Source organism: Lottia gigantea (genome assembly GCF_000327385.1).
Source record: "Lottia gigantea unplaced genomic scaffold LOTGIsca_31, whole genome shotgun sequence".
NCBI classification, from domain to species: Eukaryota; Metazoa; Mollusca; class Gastropoda; family Lottiidae; genus Lottia; species Lottia gigantea.
Genome location: NW_008709027.1, coordinates 920902 through 946564, shown reverse-complemented (window position 1 = coordinate 946564; position 25663 = coordinate 920902). Strand labels below are relative to the sequence as shown.

At 31.5% G+C, this 25663-nt stretch overlaps 2 protein-coding genes across 2 annotated transcripts; one reads left to right on the top strand and one right to left on the bottom strand.

The window, feature by feature from the left end:
• Nucleotides 1-5234: 5234 nt before the first annotated feature.
• LOTGIDRAFT_232718 (hypothetical protein) lies at nt 5235-12081 on the top strand. The gene is made up of 12 exons (XM_009057728.1): nt 5235-5379; nt 7575-7808; nt 7989-8101; nt 8191-8907; nt 9198-9330; nt 9497-9630; nt 9757-10143; nt 10382-10486; nt 10770-10802; nt 10931-10975; nt 11142-11587; nt 11971-12081. The coding sequence occupies exons 1-12, from the start codon at nt 5315-5317 to the stop codon at nt 11974-11976; spliced, it is 2418 nt and encodes an 805-aa protein (XP_009055976.1). The 5' UTR covers nt 5235-5314; the 3' UTR covers nt 11977-12081.
• Nucleotides 12082-12348: 267 nt separating this feature from the next.
• LOTGIDRAFT_232717 (hypothetical protein) lies at nt 12349-25338 on the bottom strand (the record flags this gene model as incomplete). The annotated part of the gene is made up of 20 exons (XM_009057727.1): nt 12349-12525; nt 13716-13789; nt 13895-14011; nt 16062-16203; nt 16390-16481; nt 16922-17013; nt 17799-17935; nt 18253-18332; nt 20034-20150; nt 20890-20950; nt 21044-21252; nt 21476-21589; nt 21926-22085; nt 22360-22502; nt 23036-23137; nt 23466-23626; nt 24032-24155; nt 24335-24423; nt 24937-24979; nt 25312-25338. 20 exons carry the CDS (start codon nt 25336-25338, stop codon nt 12420-12422), a joined length of 2190 nt encoding a protein of 729 aa, XP_009055975.1. The 3' UTR covers nt 12349-12419.
• Nucleotides 25339-25663: the final 325 nt, after the last annotated feature.

Genomic DNA, 25663 nt, shown 5'->3' with positions numbered 1-25663 from the left:
GCTCCTAGTGTGACAATCAGATGAAAGCATTTCACTCGAAAATTAGTAACTTGAAAATGATAGCCTACTTAGTAACTTGAAAAATAGGAACTTGAAAATTATTATTAATTACTCGAAAATTATACTCGAAAACTATACAGTGGTGTTACCTATATTCGTGCATATAAGGTTATATAGGCCTTTCGTCAAATTTAAAAAACGAAAAAAAAAATTTATGTCTTACAAGATTCCTCAGATATTCTACAAAATAATTAAAATTGGCTTGTTTCGATTTTCTTTATGAATCACTTTGACGCCCTATTCATGAGTAGGCCTAACAAACTCGACAACGGCTAAAAAATGCTTCACCTATTTTCGTGTAGGCCTACAATGTTTGATCTATAAATAAGCCGACAAAAACACGTTGTATGGATAACCAGTGATATAATTTACAACTCCGAGTATTTATCTTTAATATCAATTCATTATAACTAATGACAATTCCTTCAAAGAAAAATGGTTTAAAAAAAAAATAGCGATGCCATCGTAATACGCCCACATTTGTAATGGCAGCTAATTTGTCCGGGAGGTTGACAAGAGTTATCAGTAAATTAATGTTTTTGAGAGTGAAATTTTCATATTTCTTAGGTTTTGTTTACAGCTTTTTATTCAATTGGGATTAATTTAACATGTCAAGTTTCATTAAATTTTAATCCATATAGAATTGAATCTTTTGAGTGGCAGCAAGTGGCAAATCTTTGTGTTTAGACAGTTATATATTTTCGGACAGACAGACAGATAGACAGACGGACAGACAGACAGACAGAAAGGGGCGACGGCTATATAGAGTTTATCCTTGGATGATAACAAACACTCACACCAAGTTTCGTAAAAATCCATCAAGAAACCAGCTCTCTATCGTGTCCACAAACAATTCAAGAACAAGGGCAATAACTCATAGTAAATATTTTTCGATTCGTCTGATTTTCAATAGGGTTCATCCTTAGATGATTACAAACACTCACACCAAGTTTCGTCAAAATCCATCACGAAACCAGCTCTATATCATGTCCACAAACAATTCAAGAACAAGAGCAATAACTCATAGTAAATATTTTTCGATTCGTCTGATTTTCAATAGGGTCCATCCTTGGGTGATTAAAAACACTCACACTAAGTTTCGTCAAAATCCATCAAGAAACCAGCTCTCTATCGTGTCCACAACAATTCAAGAACAAGGGCAATAACTCATAGTAAATATTTTTCGATTCGTATGATTTTCATTGGAGTTCATCCTTGGGTGATTACAAACACCCACACCAAGTTTCGTCAAAATCCATTAAGAAACCAGCTCTCTATCGTGTCCACAAACAATTCAAGAACAAGGGCAATAACTCATAGTAAATATTTTTCGATTCGTCTGATTTTCAATAGAGTTCATCCTTGGGTGATTACAAGCACTCACACCAAGTTTCGTCAAAATCCATCAAAAAACCATCTCTCTATCGTGTCCACAAACAATTCAAGAACAAAGGCAATAACTCATAGTAAATATTTTTTGATTCGTCTGATTTTCAATAGGGTTCATCCTTGGGTGATTACAAACACTCACACCAAGTTTCGTAAAAATCCATCAAGAAACCAGCTCTCTATCGTGTCAAAAAAAATTCAAGAACAAGGGCAATAATTCATAGTAAATATTTTCCGATTCATCTGATTTCAATAGGGTTCATCCTTGGGTGATTACAAACACTCACACCAAGTTTCGTCAAAATCCATCAAGAAACCAGCTCTCTATCGTGTCCACAAACAATTCAAGAACAAGGACAATAACTCATAGTAAATATTTTTCGATTCGTCTGATTTTCAATAGGGTTCATCCTTGGGTGATTACAAACACTCACACCAAGTTTCATCAAAATCAATCAAGAAACCAGCTCACTATCGTGTCCACACTCTATCGTGTCCACAAACAATTCAAGAACAAGGGCAATAACTCATAGTAAATATTTTTCAATTCGTCTGATTTTCAATAGGCAAACAAACACTCACACCAAGTTTCGTCAAAATCCATCAAGAAACCAGCTCTCTATCGTGTCCACAAACAATTCAAGAACAAGGGCAATAACTCATAGTAAATATTTTTCGATTCGACTGATTTACAATAGGGTTCATTCTTGGGTGATTACAAACACTCACACCAAGTTTCGTTAAAATCCCTCAAGAAAACAACTCTCTATCGTGTTCACAAACAATTCAAGAACAAGGGCATAACCCATAGTAAATATTTTTCAATTCGTCTGATTTTCAATAGGGTTCATCCTTGGGTGATTAAAAACACTCACACTAAGTTTCGTCAAAATCCATTAAGAAACCATCTCTCTATCGTGTCCACAAACAATTAAAGAACAAAGGTAAATATTTTTCGATTCGTCTGATTTTCAATAGGGTTCATCCTTGGGTGATTACAAACACTCACACCAAGTTTTGTCAAAATCCATCAAGAAACCAGCTCTCTATCGTGTCCACAAACAATTCAAGAACAAGGGCAATAACTCATAGTAAATATTTTTCGATTCGTCTGATTTTCGATAGGGTTCATCCTTAGATGATTACAAACACTCACACCAAGTTTCGTCAAAATGCATCAAGAAACCAGCTCTCTATCGTGTCCACAAACAATTCAAGAACAAGGGCAATAACTCAAAGTACATTTTTTTCGATTCGTCTGATTTTCAATAGGGTTCATCCTTGGGTGATTACAAACACTCACACCTAGTTTCGTCAAAATCCAGTAAGAAACCAACTCTCTATCGTGTCCACAAACAATTCAAGAACAAGGGCAACAACTCATAGTAAATATTTTTCGATTCGTCTGATTTTCAATAGGGTTCATCATTGGGTGATTACAAACACTCACACCAAGTTTCGTCAAAATCTATCAAGAAACCAGCTCTCTATCGTGTCAAAAAAAAATTCAAGAACAAGGGCAATAATTAATAGTAAATATTTTCCGATTCATCTGATTTCAATAGGGTTCATCCTTGGGTGATTACAAACACTCACACCAAGTTTCGTCAAAATCCAGTAAGAAACCAACTCTCTATCGTGTCCACAAACAATACAAGAACAAGGGCAATAACTCATAGTAAATATTTTTCGATTCGTCTGATTTTCAATATGGTTCATCCTTGGGTGATAAAAAACACTCACACCAAGTTTCGTCGATTCTCGTGATCTCAGGTACATCTACCCCCGACCCCTCCTTGCTAAAACGCTATTGTCTATATCAGAAACTTTTATAAGGAAATATGGGTTCAGGTCCACTGGCGGTGCAATGTATCTGACGGAGAACCATCAGTTATCATTTTTTTATTTTTAATCTATCACTATATATTATTCATTTTTTTTTAGATATTCATCTTAATAAACATGTTTATAGTATCATTAATAATATTGTTTGTTGTTTGCATTCAACTTGATTTGAACTTTTCACCTGAAGTGTTCTCACCGGATAGGTATATAGATTCTTCATTTAGATTTTCTTACGTGCGACTCGTTTAGCAACAGTATATCATCAAAATAATTCCAACATAACGCAACGTCTAAACCTCTATTCCATTGACCATTGTCTTTCAATTAGAAATTCGACGAGGGTTTGGTAGATAGAAAAGTCCATTGACCATTGATATCTTACATGGATATTTGGTTGACCACTGATATCTGACATAGATATTTGGTTGACAAATGATATTTGACATAGATATTTGGTTGACCAATGATATCTGACATGTATGTTTGGTTGATCCTTAACATCTTACATGGATGTTTGTTGAAAAGTGATATCTGACATGCATGTTTTGTCGACCAGTGATATCGGACTTGGATATTTGGTTGATAAGTAAATAAACGGGTGACAGGACAGTGGTGTCTGACATGGTTGTTTGATTGACCGGTGCCTTCAGTGACTGTTGCCCCTTGATATCTTAAATAGATATTTGGTTGACCAATGATATCTGACTGAGTGTTTTGTTGACCAGTGATATCTGACATGGATGTTGTGTTGACCCTCGATATCTTACATGGATATTTGGTTGACCAGTGATATCTGACATGGATGTTTTTGTTGACAGATGATATCTGACATGGTTGTTTTGTTGACTATTGATATCGAACATGGATGTTTTGTTAACTACTGGTATCTGACAGGTTTTTTTGTTAACCGGTGATATCTGACAGTGTTATTTAGTTGACCAGTGGTATCTGAAATGGATGTTTTTTTGACCAGTGAGATCTGACATGAATGTTTGTTGACAAGTGAAATCTGACATGATTGTTTAGTTGACCAGTGGTATCCGAAATGGATGTTTTGTTGACCAGTGGTATCAGACATAATGTTTTGTTGACCAGTGATGGCAGACATGAATGCTTGTTGACCAGTATGGATGTTTTTGTTGACCTATGATATCTGGCACGGTGCTTGTTGACCACTGATATCTGACATGGATGTTTTGTTGACCAGTAATATCTGGCATGGATGTTTTTGTTGACCTGTGATATCTGGCATAGATGCTGGTTGACCAGTGATATCTGACATGGATGTTTTGCTGACCAGTGGTATATGAGATATATTGACACTTGATGTTTTACATGGATATTTGGTTGACCAGTGATATCTGACATTGATATTTTATTGACTTGTTATATCTGACATGGATTTTTGTTGACTAGTGATATCTGACATGGACGTTTTGCTGACCAGTGGTATCTGACATTGATATTTTGTTGACTTCTTGTATCTGACATGAATGTTTGCCTGATCACAAGACTTTTATGCAACGAAATTTGTTCTTAGATTGGCATAGAATTTTTTATAATCAACTTTGCAGTAACAATTTTGAAAAAGATTCAGCCCCATTATTGTTTAGTCATATTTTTTATCATTACAAAAATTAAATTGAAGTCAGTTATTAAAATAGGAAAGGATGATTTGGTTTTATGTCTTTTTTCTTCCAAGGTGAAACTGCACGCGTCAATAAAAAAAATCACTATCAACTATTAAGAAAACTTGTGGTTGAAGGTGGGGATTTTATCAAGTTTGTAAAGACAATTAGAATATTTATATTAAATTGAGAGTAAGGTTGAAATGGTTTAGATGACATTAAACTGAAAGGATTATGCAGCAAGTAAAACAAGTTGAAATGATATATGAGTGACAGAAAGATTAATGATAGACGGCGCTTTTCTCCTGGTGACAGTTTAACTTACATATCTATACTAAACTTACATTGTTCACTAAACGTACTCTTTATATTTCGCTATTAAACTGACCAAAATGGGCGCATGGCGATTTTTGCTCGTCACTTGTTTGCCATTTGTGGTTTATTGTCATAATCATGGGTGAGTTATATTTTTCTTATCATTTTAAAATGTTTGATTTTCAGTTACTTCAATTTTGATAAAATGATGAAATACACAATTTAAGACTAAAGAGTTACTTAAATTGTTTATGTTTAAAAGTCTTGAATGATGTCTTAAATTTTTGACTATTTTTAATTGATATTTTTCATGTTGAAATTGCCTTATTTCGATTTTGAGATGAAAGGCAATATCTAATATTAAAAAATTGACAAGGCCTTAGAGTAGCGACAAACAAACTTCATTGGTTTCCTTTTTTGGACTATGTATTTTGAATCCACTCAACTCCCCTTTACATTTTAACATAGATTGTAAGTATATAACAATTTGCACGTTCATTTGACCTATATATAAATCTAAATAAACTTTTATCTAATCAAAAAATAGCATTATCAATTCAAAAACAGTTAAGCTGTAAGATAAAGCTCTTCCACTTAGGTTAATTGAACGTGTGTTTTTTAGTATCGACAGTCCAAGTTAATTGGGATCTCAATTGTGTATTAAACTGAATGTAACATGCTTTTAGACTATATAATTGTACTACAATAATGTAAACACCTTTCTTTAACTATTGTTTCCTTTCCTTGTATTATATTCATGTACAAAATTTTCCTTGTTTTATGTTTTCTCCTAATTTGTCTTAAGATTGAGGTCAAATGTCACAGAAAGCGAATTTACTGTTGTGTTGTATGTAAATGAAAGCTGTAATGAATTGAAATGTATTTACATGCGGTTACTTCAACAGACAGGCTTGGGTGAAAAACAAAATTGAAAAAAAGACCAGAAAGATTCAGAAAGAAAGTAAAAGAAAAATCCTCACAAATGGGTTTTTAATTAAAAATCATACAAAAACTAAAACTAATTACGTGATTATAAAATGTATAACACACAAAAGGAAGGGTAGTAAAAAGAGCACACACCCGGGAAAACAAGGTGGATTTTGTGTCAATTGTTTTATTGAGTCGTAAGGTGAAGAAAAAAAAAGCAAAATAAAAAGGTGAAGAAAAATGCAATATAATTTTATAATGACTGATAAGTCAATCCATCAGTCACATCCACACAGACAATGTATCATATTTTGAGGATTCAGTTCAAATCGTGTCATTCGGTGAAACATAATTTGCTCTTGGCTATTTGCGTTCTTAGTGCTTAAAATAGTTTATTATCGTTTCGTTTGATTACATTTTGCACACAAGTTGTTAATTTTCTTTAATTTTTGCTGTAGTTTGTAGTACATTCTTTATAAAACATTCATCCTTTATGATCTGCTTAACTGATGATTCTGTTTTACAAACTTTGCTTTGTTGAGATTTTTTTTTCTTCCTTGCTCAGTTGCATTACTAAGATAGATGACATCTATCTTTGTACATAGAATTTATTTCAATAGACATTACTCTTATGCATGGTGACAATTTTAACTTAGGCTGATGTCTGTTCTATAAAAGGCAGACCAAACTATGTTTGCGAACAAATGCATCCTATATTGTGGTATTTATTTGCACATTGAGACTTATGTTAAGGATCCTAATTTCCCTCGATTACATTCTGAAAATAAAAGTGGCAAACACGAAGAAGCATGACAACGTATGAAAAGGAACACAGATCACATTCATGAAGTCCGTAATAAATAATATTTAGATGACAATTATGGTTTAAATTTTGCATTAAAATGTTTTGTTGCTGTCACTATAATACGTCATGTCATTAAAAAGTGTAAAGGAGTAGTAGGCCACATCTCAGCTGAGACATGGTGTGCTATATTCCCACCCTGAGAGAAAAACACCGAAAAATGAAACGGAATTAGCCAAACAACCTGACCTAAACAATTATAATATACTTTTATTTCTATTCTTACTATCAATCAAAATGACAGGTTTATTCTTTATATAACTATGTTACCGTGCCCTATATCTTGTTAAGATAACATGGAAATTCATAACAAATACTGGTTACCTTAATGTACTCATCAACCATGGGTAATAATTTAAGGAAAATTCAAAATTCCTTCAAAACTTAATCAAAACAGCGGTCGCTTCCGCGAGTAAAAAACTTTGAGCTATTACTAAGAACAAATCTTTGAACGACCCAAGATCCAATTACAGTGCCCGAAAATAAATGTAATACATGGTTCCTACCTTGAAAGAAATATTTCAGTTGAGACATAATTATGATTTTAGGGTATTTCATCAAGATAACCACCAGATTGGACGGAACCAGGAACCTATAGTGACCCCTGAATATCAAATCCCATCCTTCCCTCATGACGGAAGACGATGTGTTTCTTTTGCTCGGCAAACAAAAGTAGTGGACATCCAACTGCCTTATCTGTGTTTACCAGGAAAACCAGGAGGGGTACCAATTCCACAGAGAAATGACAAACAAACAGCAACAACCTTATTAGCTATGTACTGGTGAGTATGAACTGTCTAACATAAAGTGGTAATATTATATAGTAGTGAAATTGTATCTAAACTGCAAGTAGTATGCGTCTAAAGGAGATGGTCTGGTGTTTGGCCGAAGCACAATAAAAAATTGAATTTATAAGAATTCTGACTTGTGTTTCAAAAGTGAATCATATCATATACTTACAGGAATGGTTGGAGAGTTTGCAAACATGAAGTTAAAATGCCGATGAACAACTATGTGAAAGTGTCGACGTGCTGTCCTGGATGGGAAGCAGGACCTACTGGAGATTGTACACTTCGTAAGTAATTCTGATTGAAATGGTATAAGGTTAAACATCGTTTGAATGATACATTGCAATGCCTTTACTGATATTTGGCTTTATTACAGGCAAACAAGAACCATCATTCCACAGTCCGTGTAAAAATGGTGGTTTCCTTGCTCCAGATTCTCGTGTACCAAGGTGTGTGTGCCCACCAGGTTTCAAAGGGCTTTTATGTCAAACTCCTTGCCCAATGGCATTAAACAGACTTGTGGCAGGACGACTCAGCAATTCACCATTTATGAAGCATATCCTTCCAAGAATGAGAAATCTTATCAACATCCAAACCAAAAACCTTATGAGAGGTTTAGGACCACGAAATATACCCTTGGGTAATCCATACATGCCGACTATGATGAGAAGAACAAATCCATTCAGTGTGCCCGGAATTATGGGCGCCTCCATGTCTAAACCAATGACACTATTAAATATCATGGCAATGAAAGAATTATTAAAACCAAGAAGGAAATCGGTCATGAGGATTAGCAAAATTATACCGCTTGGTGTGATGAGCAAACCTGTTATAAATCAACAAACACCACAGACATCGGATACCACAGACAAGTCAAATCCAATGTACAGAGTAAACATTCTTGACAACTCGCTTCCAAATCAAAACCAAAATCTAAATCAAGAAGATATACCGCAGCATCAGGAAACCCACCCAGCAACTCAACCACAGCCGGTTAATGTGCATTCATTACCTCCTCAATACACACCTCAAGAATTCCCACAACCAACCCAACAACAAATACCAAACTTTAATGATAAACATGTAAATGGGGGTAAGTGTCAGTCAAAATTTCAGTTATACTAACTGAGATAGAACCATATACCTGTAGCTTACGTGTCGAAGTGACGGCAAATAATAAAAGGCGAATAATAATTTCACAAGTAAAGCAGAAGAACAACTGAACTTTAATACCATTTGGTACAAGTATTGTCATTTCTATAGGTTGTTTTGTTGATCATCCAGGTGGTGTGTATACATAGCTTTGCACATATAGTCAGATACAGTCTAAACTATATTCCTTGAACCATTAATTAACTAAGGGAATGGTATTTTGTACTTTAGAAACAAGCTGTAAAGATATCTTAAAAATGGGGATAACTCGTTGTGTTCAAGAAGCTGGCATTGACGCCCTACCAGAAGATATATTTGAATCTACAAGCCCTCAAAATGAAGCAGTAGTACAACAAATATGTTCGTAAGTATCACGTTCTAAAATGTATATTCTTTATTGGGGTAGGAATATATTACACGTTTGATTAATTTGCATTTCGTATATATGCTGTAAGGAAGGACCACTTTGTATCCCTAGCGTAGCCAATACATCAAAGAACCATTGTTTATTCCTCTTTTCATTATTTCAGATTACGGGGTAATCAGCTATCATCTTGTATAATGGCTGGACAAAATGCTTGTGGAAATGGAATACAAATAAGTATAACACGTAGAATGCTCTTGGAATTTATCTCCAGTGTAGGACAAAAGTGTAACCAACCATGTAAGTAAAAACTTTGAGTTTGTTTTTGTATTATTCAATCATGCACTTTCAAAATTGTATTCCGTTCAGTCTGTCTCTCAATTTTACAATGTACTCGAATTCAGTTACTTTGTCTTTTCATTTCAGCTAATCCAATACCGCCTGTCGTCAACTTAGCAAGTCCACAAACCTTTGACATCAATAGAATGGGACCAATGTATCCATATGTAACACCACACGCTTCCATGGTTCCTTTACCACCAGCAAGTCTAAGATCATTTATTGGGAAAAATCCATTCCTACCCTTACAACAAAATAGAATTATGCCAGTTCCACCAATTGGACATTCTGAACCACCTGTAGGTCAACATGTTCCAATAAGACAGCCTGCTACTAACCTAGGGCAATCTGTACCTCCTATGGAAGAACCTATACAAACAATTGAATGTTTTAACAATGGATATGCTGTTATGGATAACGGTCAACAAGTATGTGAATGTCCAGAAGACTTCTCAGGTGACAATTGTGAAATAGGTAAGTTTTATCATATGGAAAATTAAATTGAAAATATACAAAACTGAATTGCCAAAATCGGTGAGTGCATTTTCCTCCTTGAATCCAGTCTTTATTTAGCCCACATGTTGCAGATAAAAAGGACGTAAAGCTCCATTCATTTCACCTCCTTGAAGCATAAATAACACATAATCTAACATATATGCTGCAAATTGCAAGAAATTCCCTGATGTTAGCAATAGGCTACATTTGTTTTCAGCTGTCTGTGAATCAGAATGTATGAATGGGGGTAATTGTGAAGCTGTTGCTGGTACTACAATGTGTATCTGTGCTGAAGGTTTTATCGGATTACAATGTGAAGAAGGTAACATTACATTATATAAATCACTTATAATATATTAGAAATAAGATCGCAAGGGCATAGACTGCTTGAAGATGAATAGGGTTTTTCATTCACAAAATTGAATGCGGTTTTTTCTGTATCCAACTTTCCGGCAAAAAAAAAATCAGAATTCCTTGCAGTGATCTTGTACCTTGCAATGAAAGATTTTGAATCCGACCTATATTTGGCTTTTATAGCTGAATTTATGAGGTATATATAAGAACAATTTAAAATTCTAGTCTTAAAAAGGATTATTATATTACAGCTGAACCAGAGTTGACTGAAGCAGATATCACAGGTACTTTATTTTTTTTAATATACGTGTATTTTCATTAAATGTAAGCAAGTAATTCTTTAAACGTTAAAATATCCACTTGGAATACTTTAGATTGAATAATAAAAGATATGTCTACATTTTTCTTACAGCCCTAGTAGATGATAGTGTATTGGCCCAAGACACAAGTGTAACAGGTAGGTAATAACTAATAATTGAGACACATCACATAATACTATTCTCACCAAAGAAAGCTATTCTCGACGCAAGTCGTTTCAACCCGACATAAAACATGAAAGTCATGTTCGCACCCATACGATGCAATTTCAGTACCAATTAGCATCACAATTATCTATATTTCAGGACCTGAAGATGTTTCTCAAAAAGTTATTGATAGTTACCCCATTCCTCACTTACCAAAAGAATCTCCCGAAGGCTTCCTCACTACAGCAAGACCATTGCCAGTTGAAGAGAAAGTGGCAGAAATGCCCCAACAAGAATCTCTTAAGCCAATCGAATCAAAAGAAGTAAAAAAATTAAATCAAGAAGATAATTCAGAAGCAGTGAAGACTGAGATTCTGAAAGCTGATGAGGATTTCAACTTCGATGACTATCCATTATGGATGATACTTTCTGTATCATTTGGAGCACTATTATTGGTCCTTTTATTGACCACTTGTGTCTGTATGTGTGTTAAGAGACGTTCAAGAAGAGTTGTCACTGTAACAACTAAAGCAGCTGCCCTTCCTGAGAAGTCTCCAGTAAAAGACAACATTTATGTTGTTGGAATACCACCGCCTGTTTATGAGGTAAAGGGAATTCCACCGCTTTCTTATGAAGAAGCAAAGGGGGAAGTCATTAATGGGGATAAAACAAACGATTTCGAAGAAGATGTTGAAAAAGGAGGCAAAAATGAATCTGAACAAGATGATAGTCCAAGAGTTAATGTTATGAGCGAAGTTACCAGAATCTAAGGCGTTTGTGACATCATGTCACTGCCTAGAACCTACTTGTAGTTACTAGTTAAATAATTCAAATATAGTCTTATATCACTGTACATACTGTACATAAAAAAAAAACATGTTTTGATACATTTTATAGCCCACAATAAACATATAGCAAAAACAACAGCATCAAAACCTTTTAACATAAATTGGGTGGTAATTATGTTATTTTAATTATTTCATTACAGGACTAGCCTTTATATACTTTCATCACAGAGGTATTCTGTCAACTATCATTAACAGCAATATTTTCTCAAACCTCCTTATCTACTCAGTACAAAATAAATCGTTTCTTTGAATGGTTTTTTAATTGAGAATAGAGCTGTTGACCCACGAAAAGATTGATTTGCATAGAATCTGATCAAAGGGAAATATTTGATTGTGATATTATAATCATTACTTTGTCAGACAAGCTACCTTAGAGGTTTCCTATAGTCTGTTTAGGTAAACCAAGTAGAAGATTTTGGTACGATGAAGAATACAGTTTAGAAATGCAAATATTACCACAGTCTAACATATTGAATTGAAAACTTAATAGATATGGCTAATGCACTTAAGATCTGCTTATTTACAACATTTGATCTCTCATTAGGATACTGGCAATTACATTTTCTAGAAACCTTAACTTGCTTAATTATCAACAGCCTCCCCATGTCAGCCTGGCAACATGATCTGTCTTCCTTTTAGTTGGTTTTATAAACCCTAGAAACTGTAGTTCAGAAACAGCTCTTATAAAACGTGCTCTGAAATCAGTTAAGAAAAATTTTAATTGAACTTTAATCATCCTTAACAGCTTTTAGCACATTAAGAAATAATTTACAAATAATGTCCAAATTCATCCTGTTTAAAACGAACATTATTTTCAAATACAGAAAGATAGCTTGCGATGCGAGATAACATACGCCCACTGGCAGCTGTCAGAAATAATAAAACAGTCTTTAGTGACTAAAGTACTAATTTTCTCATATTGAAGAAATTATTTATGCTGACTAATTACACAAAATTTTTTAAAATCAATATCAATAACCCAAATACAACAAACAATTAAATCACACACCACTAATCAAGGGCAAAAAACAACTTTTGACACGTGTTTACAAAGTCAAGGGCAATAACTCAAAAAATGTTCATCAAAAATATCCCTTGTTACAACTTGTCCGAGATCTTATCAATTCCAATGATCACACCAAGTTTCATCAGAATCGGTTAAAACTGTAGCTTCTATTGTGCTCACGAACAAATTTTGAAGCGTTTTTACAAAGACAAGGGCAATAACTCAAAAACCGTTCATCAAAAATGCGTCAAGGTATAACTTGTCCGAGATCTTATCAATTCCAATGATCACACCAAGTTTCATCAGAATCGGTTGAAAACTGTAGCTTCAATCCTGCTCACGAACTATTTTTAACAAATTTTGACGCGATTTAACAAAGTCAAGGACAATAACTCAAAAACCGTTCATCGAAAATGCGTCAAGTTAGAAATTGTCCAAGATCTTATCAATTCCAATGATCACACCAAGTTTCATCAGAATCGGATGAAAACTGTAGCTTCAATCCTGCTCACAAACAATTTTTAACAAATTTCAAGGCGTTCTAAGTCAAGGGCAATATCTCAAAAACCGTTCATCGAAAATATGTCAAATTTGAACTTGGCCGAGATCTTATCAATCTGAAGCATCACACCAAGTTTTATCAAAATCAGATAAAAACTGAAGTCTCTATAGTGCTCACAAGAAATGTTGACGGATGGACGGACCGACCGACGGACAGGGGCGCCAACAATATACGACCACATATTCATGTGGGCATATAAAAAGTGGACAGACATGTCTTACTCATTAGTCTGAAAAGATTCATATCATAATATTTGCATAAACTTTGATGTGAAAATATATAAATAACTTGAAACAAAATTTACATTAAAAGGATACTGTAGAATTTGATCTGGCTTTTTACTTTTGGCATCATTTTCTTCATCTTCACTAGTAACCACTGTCATAAATGCCTGCAGAAAAAACATGGAAAAAGATAATTTGCACAAATTTTCATAAGACTTTGAATTCACTTACAGAATCATGTCTATTTATGATAAAATTACAAATATACATACTTGTAACCAATCGTACAGATTTATAAGTTGTCCACATTCTAAATGTAATTTATATACAATACAAACATCAGGCATTGTTGGTAATATAGAGTTAGGATCTCCCTCACAACATTTACACTGTAATAAAATAATGTAATGAATTAGATAAAATACCGTTTTGGGTCAGGTATTTGATTTCTCAATTAATCAGAATATAATTAGCACTAGTACGACTGTAAGTCTACTTATCAGAATAAAATTAATACTAGTACAACTATAAGTCTACTTATCAGAATATAATTAATACTAGTACAACTATAAGTCTACTTATCAGAATATAATTAATACTAGTACAACTATAAGTCTACTTATTAGAATATAATTAATACTAGTACAACTATAAGTCTAATTATTAGAATATAATTAATACTAGTACAATTATAAGTCTACTTATCAGAATATAATTAATACTAGTACAACTATAAGTCTACTTATCAGAATATAATTAATACTAGTATACCTATAAATCTAATTATCAGAATATAATTAGTATTAGTACAATTATTAGTCTAATTATCAGAATATAATTAGTACTAGTACAACTATTAGTCTAATTATCAGTATATAATTAGTATTAGTACAACTATTAGTCTAATTATCAGAATATAATTAATACTAGTACAACTATAAGTCTAATTATCAGAATATAATTAGTATTAGTATACCTATTAGTCTAATTATCAGAATATAATTAATACTAGTACAACTATATGTCTACTTGTCAGAATATAATTAGCACTAGTACAACTATAAGTCTACTTATCAGAATATAATTAATACTAGTACAACTATAAGTCTAATAATCAGAATATAATTAGTACTAGTACAACTATTAGTCTAATTATCAGAATATAATTAGCACTAGTACAACTATAAGTCTACTTATCAGAATATAATTAATACTAGTACAACTATAAGTCTACTTATCAGAATATAATTAGCACTAGTACAACTATTAGTCTAATTATCAGAATATAATTAGTACTAGTACAACTATTAGTCTACTTATCAGAATATAATTAGCACTAGTACAACTATTAGTCTAATTATCAGAATATAATTAGTACTAGTACAACTATTAGTCTAATTATCAGAATATAATTAGTACTAGTACAACTATTAGTCTACTTATCAGAATATAATTAGTACTAGTACAACTATTAGTCTACTTATCAGAATATAATTAGTACTAGTACAACTATAAGTCTACTTATCAGAATATAATTAGCACTAGTACAACTATTAGTCTAATTATCAGAATATAATTAATACTAGTACAACTATAAGTCTACTTATCAGAATATAATTAGCACTAGTACAACTATTAGTCTAATTATCAGAATATAATTAGTACTAGTACAACTATAAATCTACTTATCAGAATATAATTAGCACTAGTACAACTATTAGTCTAATTATCAGAATATAATTAGTACTAGTACAACTATTAGTCTAATTATCAGAATATAATTAATACTAGTACAACTATAAGTCTACTTATCAGAATATAATTAGCACTAGTACAACTATTAGTCTAATTATCAGAATATAATTAGTACTAGTACAACTATAAATCTACTTATCAGAATATAATTAGCACTAGTACAACTATTAGTCTAATTATCAGAATATAATTAGTACTAGTACAACTATTAGTCTAATTATCAGAATATAATTAATACTAGTACAACTATAAGTCTACTTATCAGAATATAATTAGTATTAGTACAACTATTAGTCTACTTATCAGAATATAATTAATACTAGTACTACTATAAGTCTTCTTATCAGAATATAATTAGTATTAGTACAACTATTAGTCTACTATTCAGAATATAATTAATACTAGTACTACTATAAGTCTACTTATCAGAATATAATTAATACTAGTACAACTATAAGTCTAATTATCAGAATATAATTAATACTAGTACAAGTATTAGTCTAATTATCAGAATATAATTAATACTAGTACAACTATTAGTATAATTATCAGAATATAATTAATACTAGTGCTACTATAAGTCTAATTATCAGTGTATAATTAGTATGAGTACAACTATTAGTCTAATTATCAGAATATAAATAGTACAAGTACAACTAATATATATTTTGAATTTGAGCTAACCTGTAAATATTGGTGTGGTGTACTTAATGCTCTCTGTATTGCTGATCTTGGTGCTGCATTAATATGATGTTTTATGATAGATACAGAATTATAATATAACAACTCATATAATGGTAGAGATGTTGGACATTTCAAATACTTTCTAAAATATACAGAATAGATACATATAATGTAAGAACCTAGTAGCCTTTTTTTCTATCCTTGAGAAAAGTCACTTAGATTTCTAGCCTTACACACAGAAATTTTATTTTTTATCCAATTATTTAGTACAAACAATTGAATAACGACAGCCATTAATTTTAGGTTGGATAGAAAAGTTTTTACTTACTGAAATAATAAATGTAAGAAATCTAATGTTTCATTTCGTAATTTTTCATATGGTGTTAGTCTTTTTTTTTGTTTCTCCATTTTTTGTAGTGTCTTAAAAAATAATTTTAAATTTCAAAAATAAATATCTGAGTGATACAATTTGTCATCATTAAAGACAGTTAAGATTACTATTACTTCTGCAGGTGGGCAAGTTTGACCTGAAGGAACATCTGACATATGTCTCCCTTTCACATTCATAAAGAAGGACATTATATACAGATTTTTATTATTCATGTTTTATCTCGAGATGTGAATAATAAAATAGATCTTAAAATATACATACATTTAAATGGGCAAGCAATAGCTGTACTAGGAAACTATCGAACTCAATTCAAATATTAATTAACCTCAAAACCATAAGAAGCAATCAATAGGTATGAATAAATGATTGCTTCTCTGCGTTTTCTGTCTTTTCAGGATTTTTTCAGTTGGTTGAACCACATTAATTATTACAAACCAGAATGAAAACAAAATTAAAATAATATTGATACCTTTCTTAGATTGTGCAAGTCTGTTTTCTTAGGTATTATTAAATTCTCAGTTTCAATTTCGGGTTCTTCTTCAGGAACATGTTCAGTTTCAGCTAAAAAAAAAATCCATGAAAAACTTTTTATATAATTAGAAAGGGAAGATATTGGCTAGTGTATAAAAATTATTCAGCCAATACAATCCAACATGCAAAAACAATATAAGTACACCTCGAGTAATTCAAAGACATTCTATGTAAATTCAAGTATGGTACGAATCTATAGGTAATCTGTATAAAGCGAATTACAGTGAAAGCATTTTCACAGGCAATCAACATGAAAGACAATCGAATATGCACTCTACAACTTTAAAGATGGGTTCCCTTATTTTCATTTATGAAAATAAAAATGCTAAGACTTCTATGAATAGAAAGTAGAGGTGTTCTAATGACTTGGAAAAATACCAGTTTTTCTCACATGTCCATAATTTATTCATAATTAGTTAAATTAGAAGAGAATTTCCAGCAGAATTCCAATGAGTGACCGATCAAAAAGGTCAAAAAGTCTTTTTTTGTTTATCCAGACTGTAATACATGGACATTTATGATTGGTTAAAATTCTTAATTATATACAATATAAGAAAAATAAGGATATGATAAAGAATTCATGATAATTCACTACAAACACCAATTAATCAAATAGTTTGCTTAATTTGATACTAAAAATTAAGGAAACCCATCTTTAAGAAATAAAAAATGCAGGCAAAGGATGGAAAATAATCAGAAAAAATAAGGAATATAACAAAAGAATTCACAATTCCTCTTGGGACAGATCCATGAAATTTGGTGCCAACGTGAATGAATACGTTAAAAGTAAGTGAATAAAAAGATGTCATACCCACCATTTAACAGTGTAAGGCGTTGTAAATATGTTTCTATTTGTGAAGGTATTGTATTTATCTCATGTGGCAAATTATATTCTGTTATGTGTTTTATACCCTGAGTTAATAAATTTATCATTTCTTCTTTTGATAACATCCTTAAATTATAATAACAATCATTACAAGGTAAACTGATAATTTGATAATGAAATTTATTTTTTATTATTGTACATATATATATGAAAATTCATTACTTGAAAATGATATTTAATTGGTATATACATAATATGAGATATTTTAAGAAATTATGATTGAACAATATATATGACTGGTACATGTTTTTCTTCGCCTTGATTTTGACTACAACTTCATGAGCTCAATTCTTTCATAAAAAATAAAATTCATGAAAAGTCATTAATTTTCATCTTTGACATTTATATACACACATTACACAAAATATAAACTTTACTTGTACCTTAACAGGTCAAATGCTTCCTTATATCCATCACTGTCTGTTAAACTACATTCTATACATATAGAGTACAATTCACGCAGCTGTAAATATTATATTAACTGATTATAGTCTATTAAACTACATTCTATACATATAGACTACAATTCACGCAGCTGTAAATATTATATTAACAGATTATAGTCTATTAAACTACATTCTATACATATAGACTACAATTCACGTAACTGTAAATATTATATTAACAGATTATAATCTATTAAACTACATTCAATACATATAGACTACAATTCACGTAGCTGTAAATATTACATTAACAGATTATAATCTATTAAACTACATTCAATACATATAGACTACAATTCATGCAGCTGTAAATATCATATTAACAGATTATAATCTATTAAACTACATTCAATACATATAGACTACAATTCACTCAGCTGTAAATATTACATTAACAGATTATAATCTATTAAACTACATTCAATACATATAGACTACAATTCACTCAGCTGTAAATATCATATTAACAGATTATAGTCTATTAAACTACATTCAATACATATAGACTACAATTCACGTAGCTGTAAATATTACATTAACAGATTATAATCTTTTAAACTACATTCAATACATATAGACTACAATTCACTCAGCTGTAAATATTATATTAACAGATTATAATCTATTAAACTACATTCAATACATATAGACTACAATTCACGTAGCTGTAAATATTACATTAACAGATTATAATCTATTAAACTACATTCAATACATATAGACTACAATTCACTCAGCTGTAAATATCATATTAACAGATTATAATCTATTAAACTACATTCAATACATATAGACTACAATTCACTCAGCTGTAAATATTACATTAACAGATTATAATCTATTAAACTACATTCAATACATATAGACTACAATTCACTCAGCTGTAAATATCATATTAACAGATTATAATCTATTAAACTACATTCAATACATATAGACTACAATTCACGTAGCTGTAAATATCATATTAACAGATTATAATCTATTAAACTACAGGCAAACTTTGTACTATTAAGTTTTAGACTGACAGTGTTTGTTATATTTATTGTCAGACAGATCCTTTTACAGATGGTTGGGCTGGTCATGTCTGGAAAATACAGTCAAAACAAAAGCCCTGAGACAAAGAAAATAATAATGACTACAAAAGGAAAGGGTCCAGTGAACAAACATAAAACATAACCTTTTTCTATATATATTATCAAAATTTGTGCCAATTGTTGATTGACATTTTCAAGGTCATCAGATATTTGACTGTCAAGCTCTTTTTATCTAAACAACTGAAATCGTGCAGATCAGTCATATTATTTGACTGAATAAGTCATTGTTTATGTGGAATAAGCATGTGTCTTGTAAGAAATGTATGATTTATTAACATGTTTAGTCAATAAATTTTGACAACTATTTCAACATGACACACTTACATTTATTTTGTTCCGTCAATTGTTTGTCAGTTCCAAGTTGATTCATATAAGTGTCAATGGTCGTAGAAAATTGTCATAACATGTAATAAACACAGCAAACATGTGAAACATAGCAGCAAACATGTGAAATATAAAATGACACCTTCAGTTATTTAAAGAAAAAAAAATTATGAGCACATGTTCACTACAAAAAAAACCTAAAATAATTGGATGTATTGATGAGTTCAAATAATATGCACATTTGAGCTCATAGAAATATATATTTGTAAACAACTTGCTAAGAATGTTAATTTTTACCTGTTTTCCCAAAGGGTGTCTAGGTAAACGACAGACCAATACATGTAGCAAATTCATCAGTGGAAAAAATGATTTATGGTAATCATGCAACCCTTGCAGTAACTCTGTGACTTTTGTCTAAAATATAGGCAAATTTGTACATGTAAGTTTAGCTTTTCTCAATCTAATTGGTTGACAACATGGACCTTATTGATATTCCTCTTCATGTCAAATTGAAGCCATAAAAACTCAAAATACCAGGACTAATCATCCATGTCTCTACCAGACATATACCGGTAAGGTAATGGAATATAGGCCTACCATTTGAAGCCTCTAACCAAATCATATTTTCTTTATTTTATGTCTATTGTCATACAAAAACCATCATAGGTATTTCTTTGCTTTCATCAAATCACAGATTGCAAAACTAACAAGTGGTTGCCTAGCAAGATACGCCCAATTCTGTGATAAAGTTTCGGTGTATCAAGGGCGGTCAATAATCTGTGTCAAATCAAACGAAAAATCTTAGTTGTCAAAAATATTATTGATTTAAAAAAATTCTGACATAAACTGTCACCTCTATTGAGTTAACAAGCCACATTTAACATAAAATGTATTAATAAAGTATGAACTAAATATATAGTATTCATAAACAAATTTTATGTGCGTTTTTAACAAGTCAACAGCAAAAACTCAACAACATTTCATCGAAAAATCATCAAATTCAAACTTGACCAAAATCTTATCAATACGAATGGTCACACCAAATTTCATTAAAATCAGATAAGAACTGTAGACGGAGAGGGGCGAAGACAATTTAAGTTTATTATAATGCGTTTCTAATTGTGCTTTTATAATGTGGGTGTATAAAAACTACCTTCATAGATTTATTATCTTTAAACGTGACTTTTTCCTCTGAAGAACATGAATCAACACATCTGTAATGAAAAACAATATAGATTTATCACTAGAAATATTAATAAAATGTTGATTTAGACCCAAGAGTTACTAATAAAAAATGCTTGTTTTACCTTCGCCAGAACAATTTGTGAATTACAAAGGCACTTAATTTGAAACCATTGTGGTTTGTAGTAAACGAAACATACTTTGAAAAACTTGTTAAAAGTCTTATTTTTTCTAAATCTGCCTCGTGTAATTTTTTAACTGTTGATGATATATCAGATTCAGGACAACATAAATGAGCAAGTGGATTACTGTAGTAATGATCTAACATACAAAACTGAAATAGAGACATAATCATGTGTAGATAGAACTATGGATATGATAAATCTATTTACATCATATCCTCCAGTAAACCTGATATATGTTCATCTACCATGAAATACAAGAGAATAGCTATATTATGTATTTATCTTCTATATTGAACTTAGTCTGTGTGGTTTATTTGGATTTGAAAACATTTGTGACTAATGGAAGGAAGGAACAGTAGTAAATGATCTTACCTGAAGTCCTTTTACAAAATTAATAACTGAGAAATCATGATAGAGAAATAAATCTAACAACAGATGAAAAACTTTTGGTCCCAGCCTAAAAGGATGAGTTGAGGTAAATAATATCTGAAAAACAAAACAAGCATCAAACTCTACCCATTTCTTTATAGACACACCAGACGTGTCAAAGTATCTTGCTTTGGAATTCATAAATATCTTACATCCAAATAAAAACACTTTCAGGACAGTTGTGGATAGTTTCAACGGTCACAGTCAACAGAAGACATTTGGTCTTAGTGTAGGCCTTATTCCAGCAACTTGATAATTTATCATTTCAGCCCCTCTTACATGTTTCTTTCAAATAGCTGTAAGAGCCAGGTAACAGGTAACCCAGAATTGAACCTGACTCCTGGTTATAAAGCAAGGTTAAACTCTCAAAATCCATGCCCAATCATATCTTACTTGATTTATAACTTGTGTAAGATAATCTGAAGATGGTGGTGCCTGGAATTTCTCCATACATAACAATGATGAAACACAGTTTGATAGTAATCTATGGACAGCAGATACTGATGTAGCTATACCAAATACTAGTACTATAGGTAATTCTTCTATATAGTTACTATAAATCAATACATAAACCATCAACAAAAGCACTCTTAATTCAACTTTCCTTACCTACATGTAAAAGGGGGCTGTGATAAAATCATTTGTTTTACAAGCTAAAAGAGCTCAGTCTTAGCTGTTTATAGCATTTTGGATAGTTTATCCCAATGTGTTAAATGACTAGTCTTAAGGGAGTTAATAGCCAAAATGAAAGTCTGCCTAGAATTGTTCTTTTAGAATGTTTACAAGCAATTGTGGGCAGATAGAGGAGGTATAAAAAACTATTGTACCTGCAAATTGTAATAAAATCCTGTAATACATTAGGTGAGAAACTTTCCATGTCTTCTAATACTATAACTAAAGTTGGTTTATAATCAATATCATCTACTGAGCCACTTCTAGATCTTCTCTTCTTAGGCGATGATTTTCCACTCTACAAAGATAAACAGATTAAAAAAAAACCCTTTTAAAGCATTCAGGTCTCAATCATATCATTATCTATCTTATTATTTCTTGCAGTTGATCAGTCTAATTTAAAGATGTCTAATCAAACTTTGATTTTATTTCAAAAGTTTTTAATTTTACGCAACCATTCCTTTCAGGGTCTAATAACACTCTTCTGATTTCTTTGTATACCCTAACACGATGACCTCTGCTTTAACCAATCAACTTATACAACATGTATTCAGAACAGCCAATTAAAATTCTTGTTTCAACTACTCAGCACAATGTTCAGTTTCATTGAGTCCCAACACCACAAAGTGCTGGAGAGGCAATGAAGAAGAAATCTGGCAGGCAGTCTTAAGAATCAAAATGAAAGTTATATAGAAAATTTGTAAGACCTACATGGATTAACTTAAATAAACAAGATAAACAGAATGAAATGTTGGTCTAATTTTAATTTAGATTGGGAGTTGTTTTTGAAAATAAAACAAGTGTTATTGGAAAATAATGTATAAAACATACACTATACATATCTTGATACCAATTAACTAATGTAGACATAGTACATGGTGAATTCTTCTTGAGAACAGTTTGAATTAATTCATCGTCTTCATCATCCAGTCCCTGTAAAGTAACAGACACATATACTTGTAACTCGCTATTCAAGCTTTTAAATGTTCTGTTCTGACCATATCTTAAGTGTAAGCAACAAATAATTATAAAGTTTGTAAATGCTACCAAAAGAGCAATAACATCTTGACATTGTTCCTACTCAAACTTGTTTTTTCAAATAGGCCCTTATGATAAAAACAAATATTTGAATGAAATATATTTTACAGATAACTTTTCTGCATCATATTTGGACACTAAAAACAGACTTTCTAATTTTTTGTAAATTGAGCTATAATTTGTTTTACATAATAAAGAACAAGTCAACTAAAAGATAACTTACTAAATCAGGTCTCTGTGTTAACTGACAGATAGTTTTAGATAGTATATTTTTTAGTGCTGGACAGTCTTTAGATCTCAATGTAGCTATATGAGGAGTGACACGTTCTTTCATCAGTGATACCATATTATTAAACATAACAGCATGATCTGGTGTATTCACTCCTACAAAATATCAATATTTAACTAGACAAATCATTGACATTTAGATATAGATGGTTTCACAATATGAATGGATGGATGGATAAGAATTAGTCTTCCCATATTTGGACAATGACAATTCTGAATCACATTCTGATTAAAATGCATATCATGTCTATCTGTGGGTTACTACACTTGCTAGATGATAGATTAAATTTTTCTTTGAAACATGTTAAGTCAAAAACTCAATGGCATCAAAAGTCATGATATTTTCTGTTAATAATAAACTGAGCTAAATGCGGACTGGCAATAAATGTTGATGATGAAAAATGAATATCGCAATATTCTTAATTTTATTGAACAATTCATTTGAGTGCCTGTTCTATTTCAATGACCCCAGTTTAACTCAAACTATGAATGAAGAATTACCAGTTATTAGTGCTGCAGTTGGTATTTCTTTAACTAATGTTTTTCTACCAACTCCTTTATGACTTGATTCCACAAAACTCAACAATTCTTCAAAGATTTTACTGTTTAAGTTGGATTGTAAAATCTGAAATATAATTCTCTTATTAAATTGTAAGATTGAGATGAGAAAATACCTCGAAACATAGATTTCAGCAAAGCAAACATTTGACTCTTCTTATCATCAATATTGATCATGTGATAACTAAAAAAGAAGGAAATCAACTCCACAGCCAAAATCATGAAACATACTGTTAAATAAAATACCTGAATTTCTGTATCAACATTCTCCCACATCTCTTGACAAACCTCATGTCTCTGTTTACCAGTGTTATCTTTCACAGGAAAATAATCAACTGGAGAAATATACAACACAGACAATTAAATAGAAAACCAACTTCAGTGTTGCAGAATGGTAATAAGTAGGAAGTAAGAACATGTATTGAAAAGAAAATAGCAAAAGCAATATTGCCATAACCAGGATAAAATATTAATACCAAAAATTAAATTCAAATTTATATACAAAAATATTGCCATACTAGAGCAAGTATGGTATCGATAAAGTATGGTATCGATAAAGTAAGGACTGCAAAGTCATAAACCTTTAACTATAAAATTAAACTTATAGAGGGTTACCCATTTTGTTATAGGACTTTTCAAAAACACTAAGATTTCTCCTCAGCCTGTGCTTTCATAATTTCAACAGAGATTTATTGTTCTCAGTCTTCACACTTGAAAATATGTGTCTGCATAAATATTTTTAATAACACAAAGTCATTCTAAGATTATTGTTATTTTGAAGCTACTACCACACAGAAACCATCCATAAAATTGGTACAAATAAAGTAATATATAGGTCCCAAACTCACTTGGTTTAGCAACTTTTTTCTTCCCTTTATAGGCAAAACAACCCTGAAATCAATACATTAACTCAAAAGGGGCAAATTATTGAATCCAATATCATTGTCTCTTGTGTTAACTACTGCCCATGCATGCAGCGCCCAAATAAATAAATCACCAATACAAAGCTATCTGGAGAAAGACTGCAGTCTATCCCATTATTTTATTGTAGACTGAGTTAATTTATTTAACAGGGCCTATTTTTTCTGTCTCTACACCAGCAGACATGCGTCCAAATAGCTATTAGAGGCTGGAGTAAGAGACAGATGATCAGGTCTAGAATTTTTGGTACGCCATCGCAGTGTTTCAGTTTAATATTGTGTATATCTTCAAGCTCAATTTACCTTGGAAACTGACTCTGCGGTGTTCATCTTGCCTTCACAAGCAAAATATCGGTAGTTGATTTAACTCCCGCGGTATTTCCAACGAATTTTACACCCTCTATTTCTAAAGAGTATCAAAGAGTTACTCCCCTTCATTTGAAACCGTAGTTATTTGAAATAGCACATCGGCTTCAGTCAACAACAGTTTCAATTAGGTTCTGTAGTTCTGTACCAGTTCTTTTAGGGCTTAGCTCTAAAAGGAGAAAAATCAGCATTGTCAGGGATTGATCTGGGTCTTAAGAAGTACTAAAATGCACAAAAATCCCTTCATATATACCTCAAACTGGAAATTTCATCGTCTATTCGTATTCAT

What these genes read in the sequence shown, in the direction of transcription:
- LOTGIDRAFT_232718 (XM_009057728.1), top strand. Translation starts at nt 5,315, where the DNA reads ATGGGCGCATGGCGATTTTTGCTCGTCACTTGTTTGCCATTTGTGGTT. An exon ending in ACAAAAGTGTAACCAACCAT is followed by an intron (nt 9,631 to 9,756) that starts GTAAGTAAAAAC and finishes TTTTCATTTCAG; the next exon opens with CTAATCCAATACCGCCTGTC. An exon ending in GACTGAAGCAGATATCACAG is followed by an intron (nt 10,803 to 10,930) that starts GTACTTTATTTT and finishes TTTTTCTTACAG; the next exon opens with CCCTAGTAGATGATAGTGTA.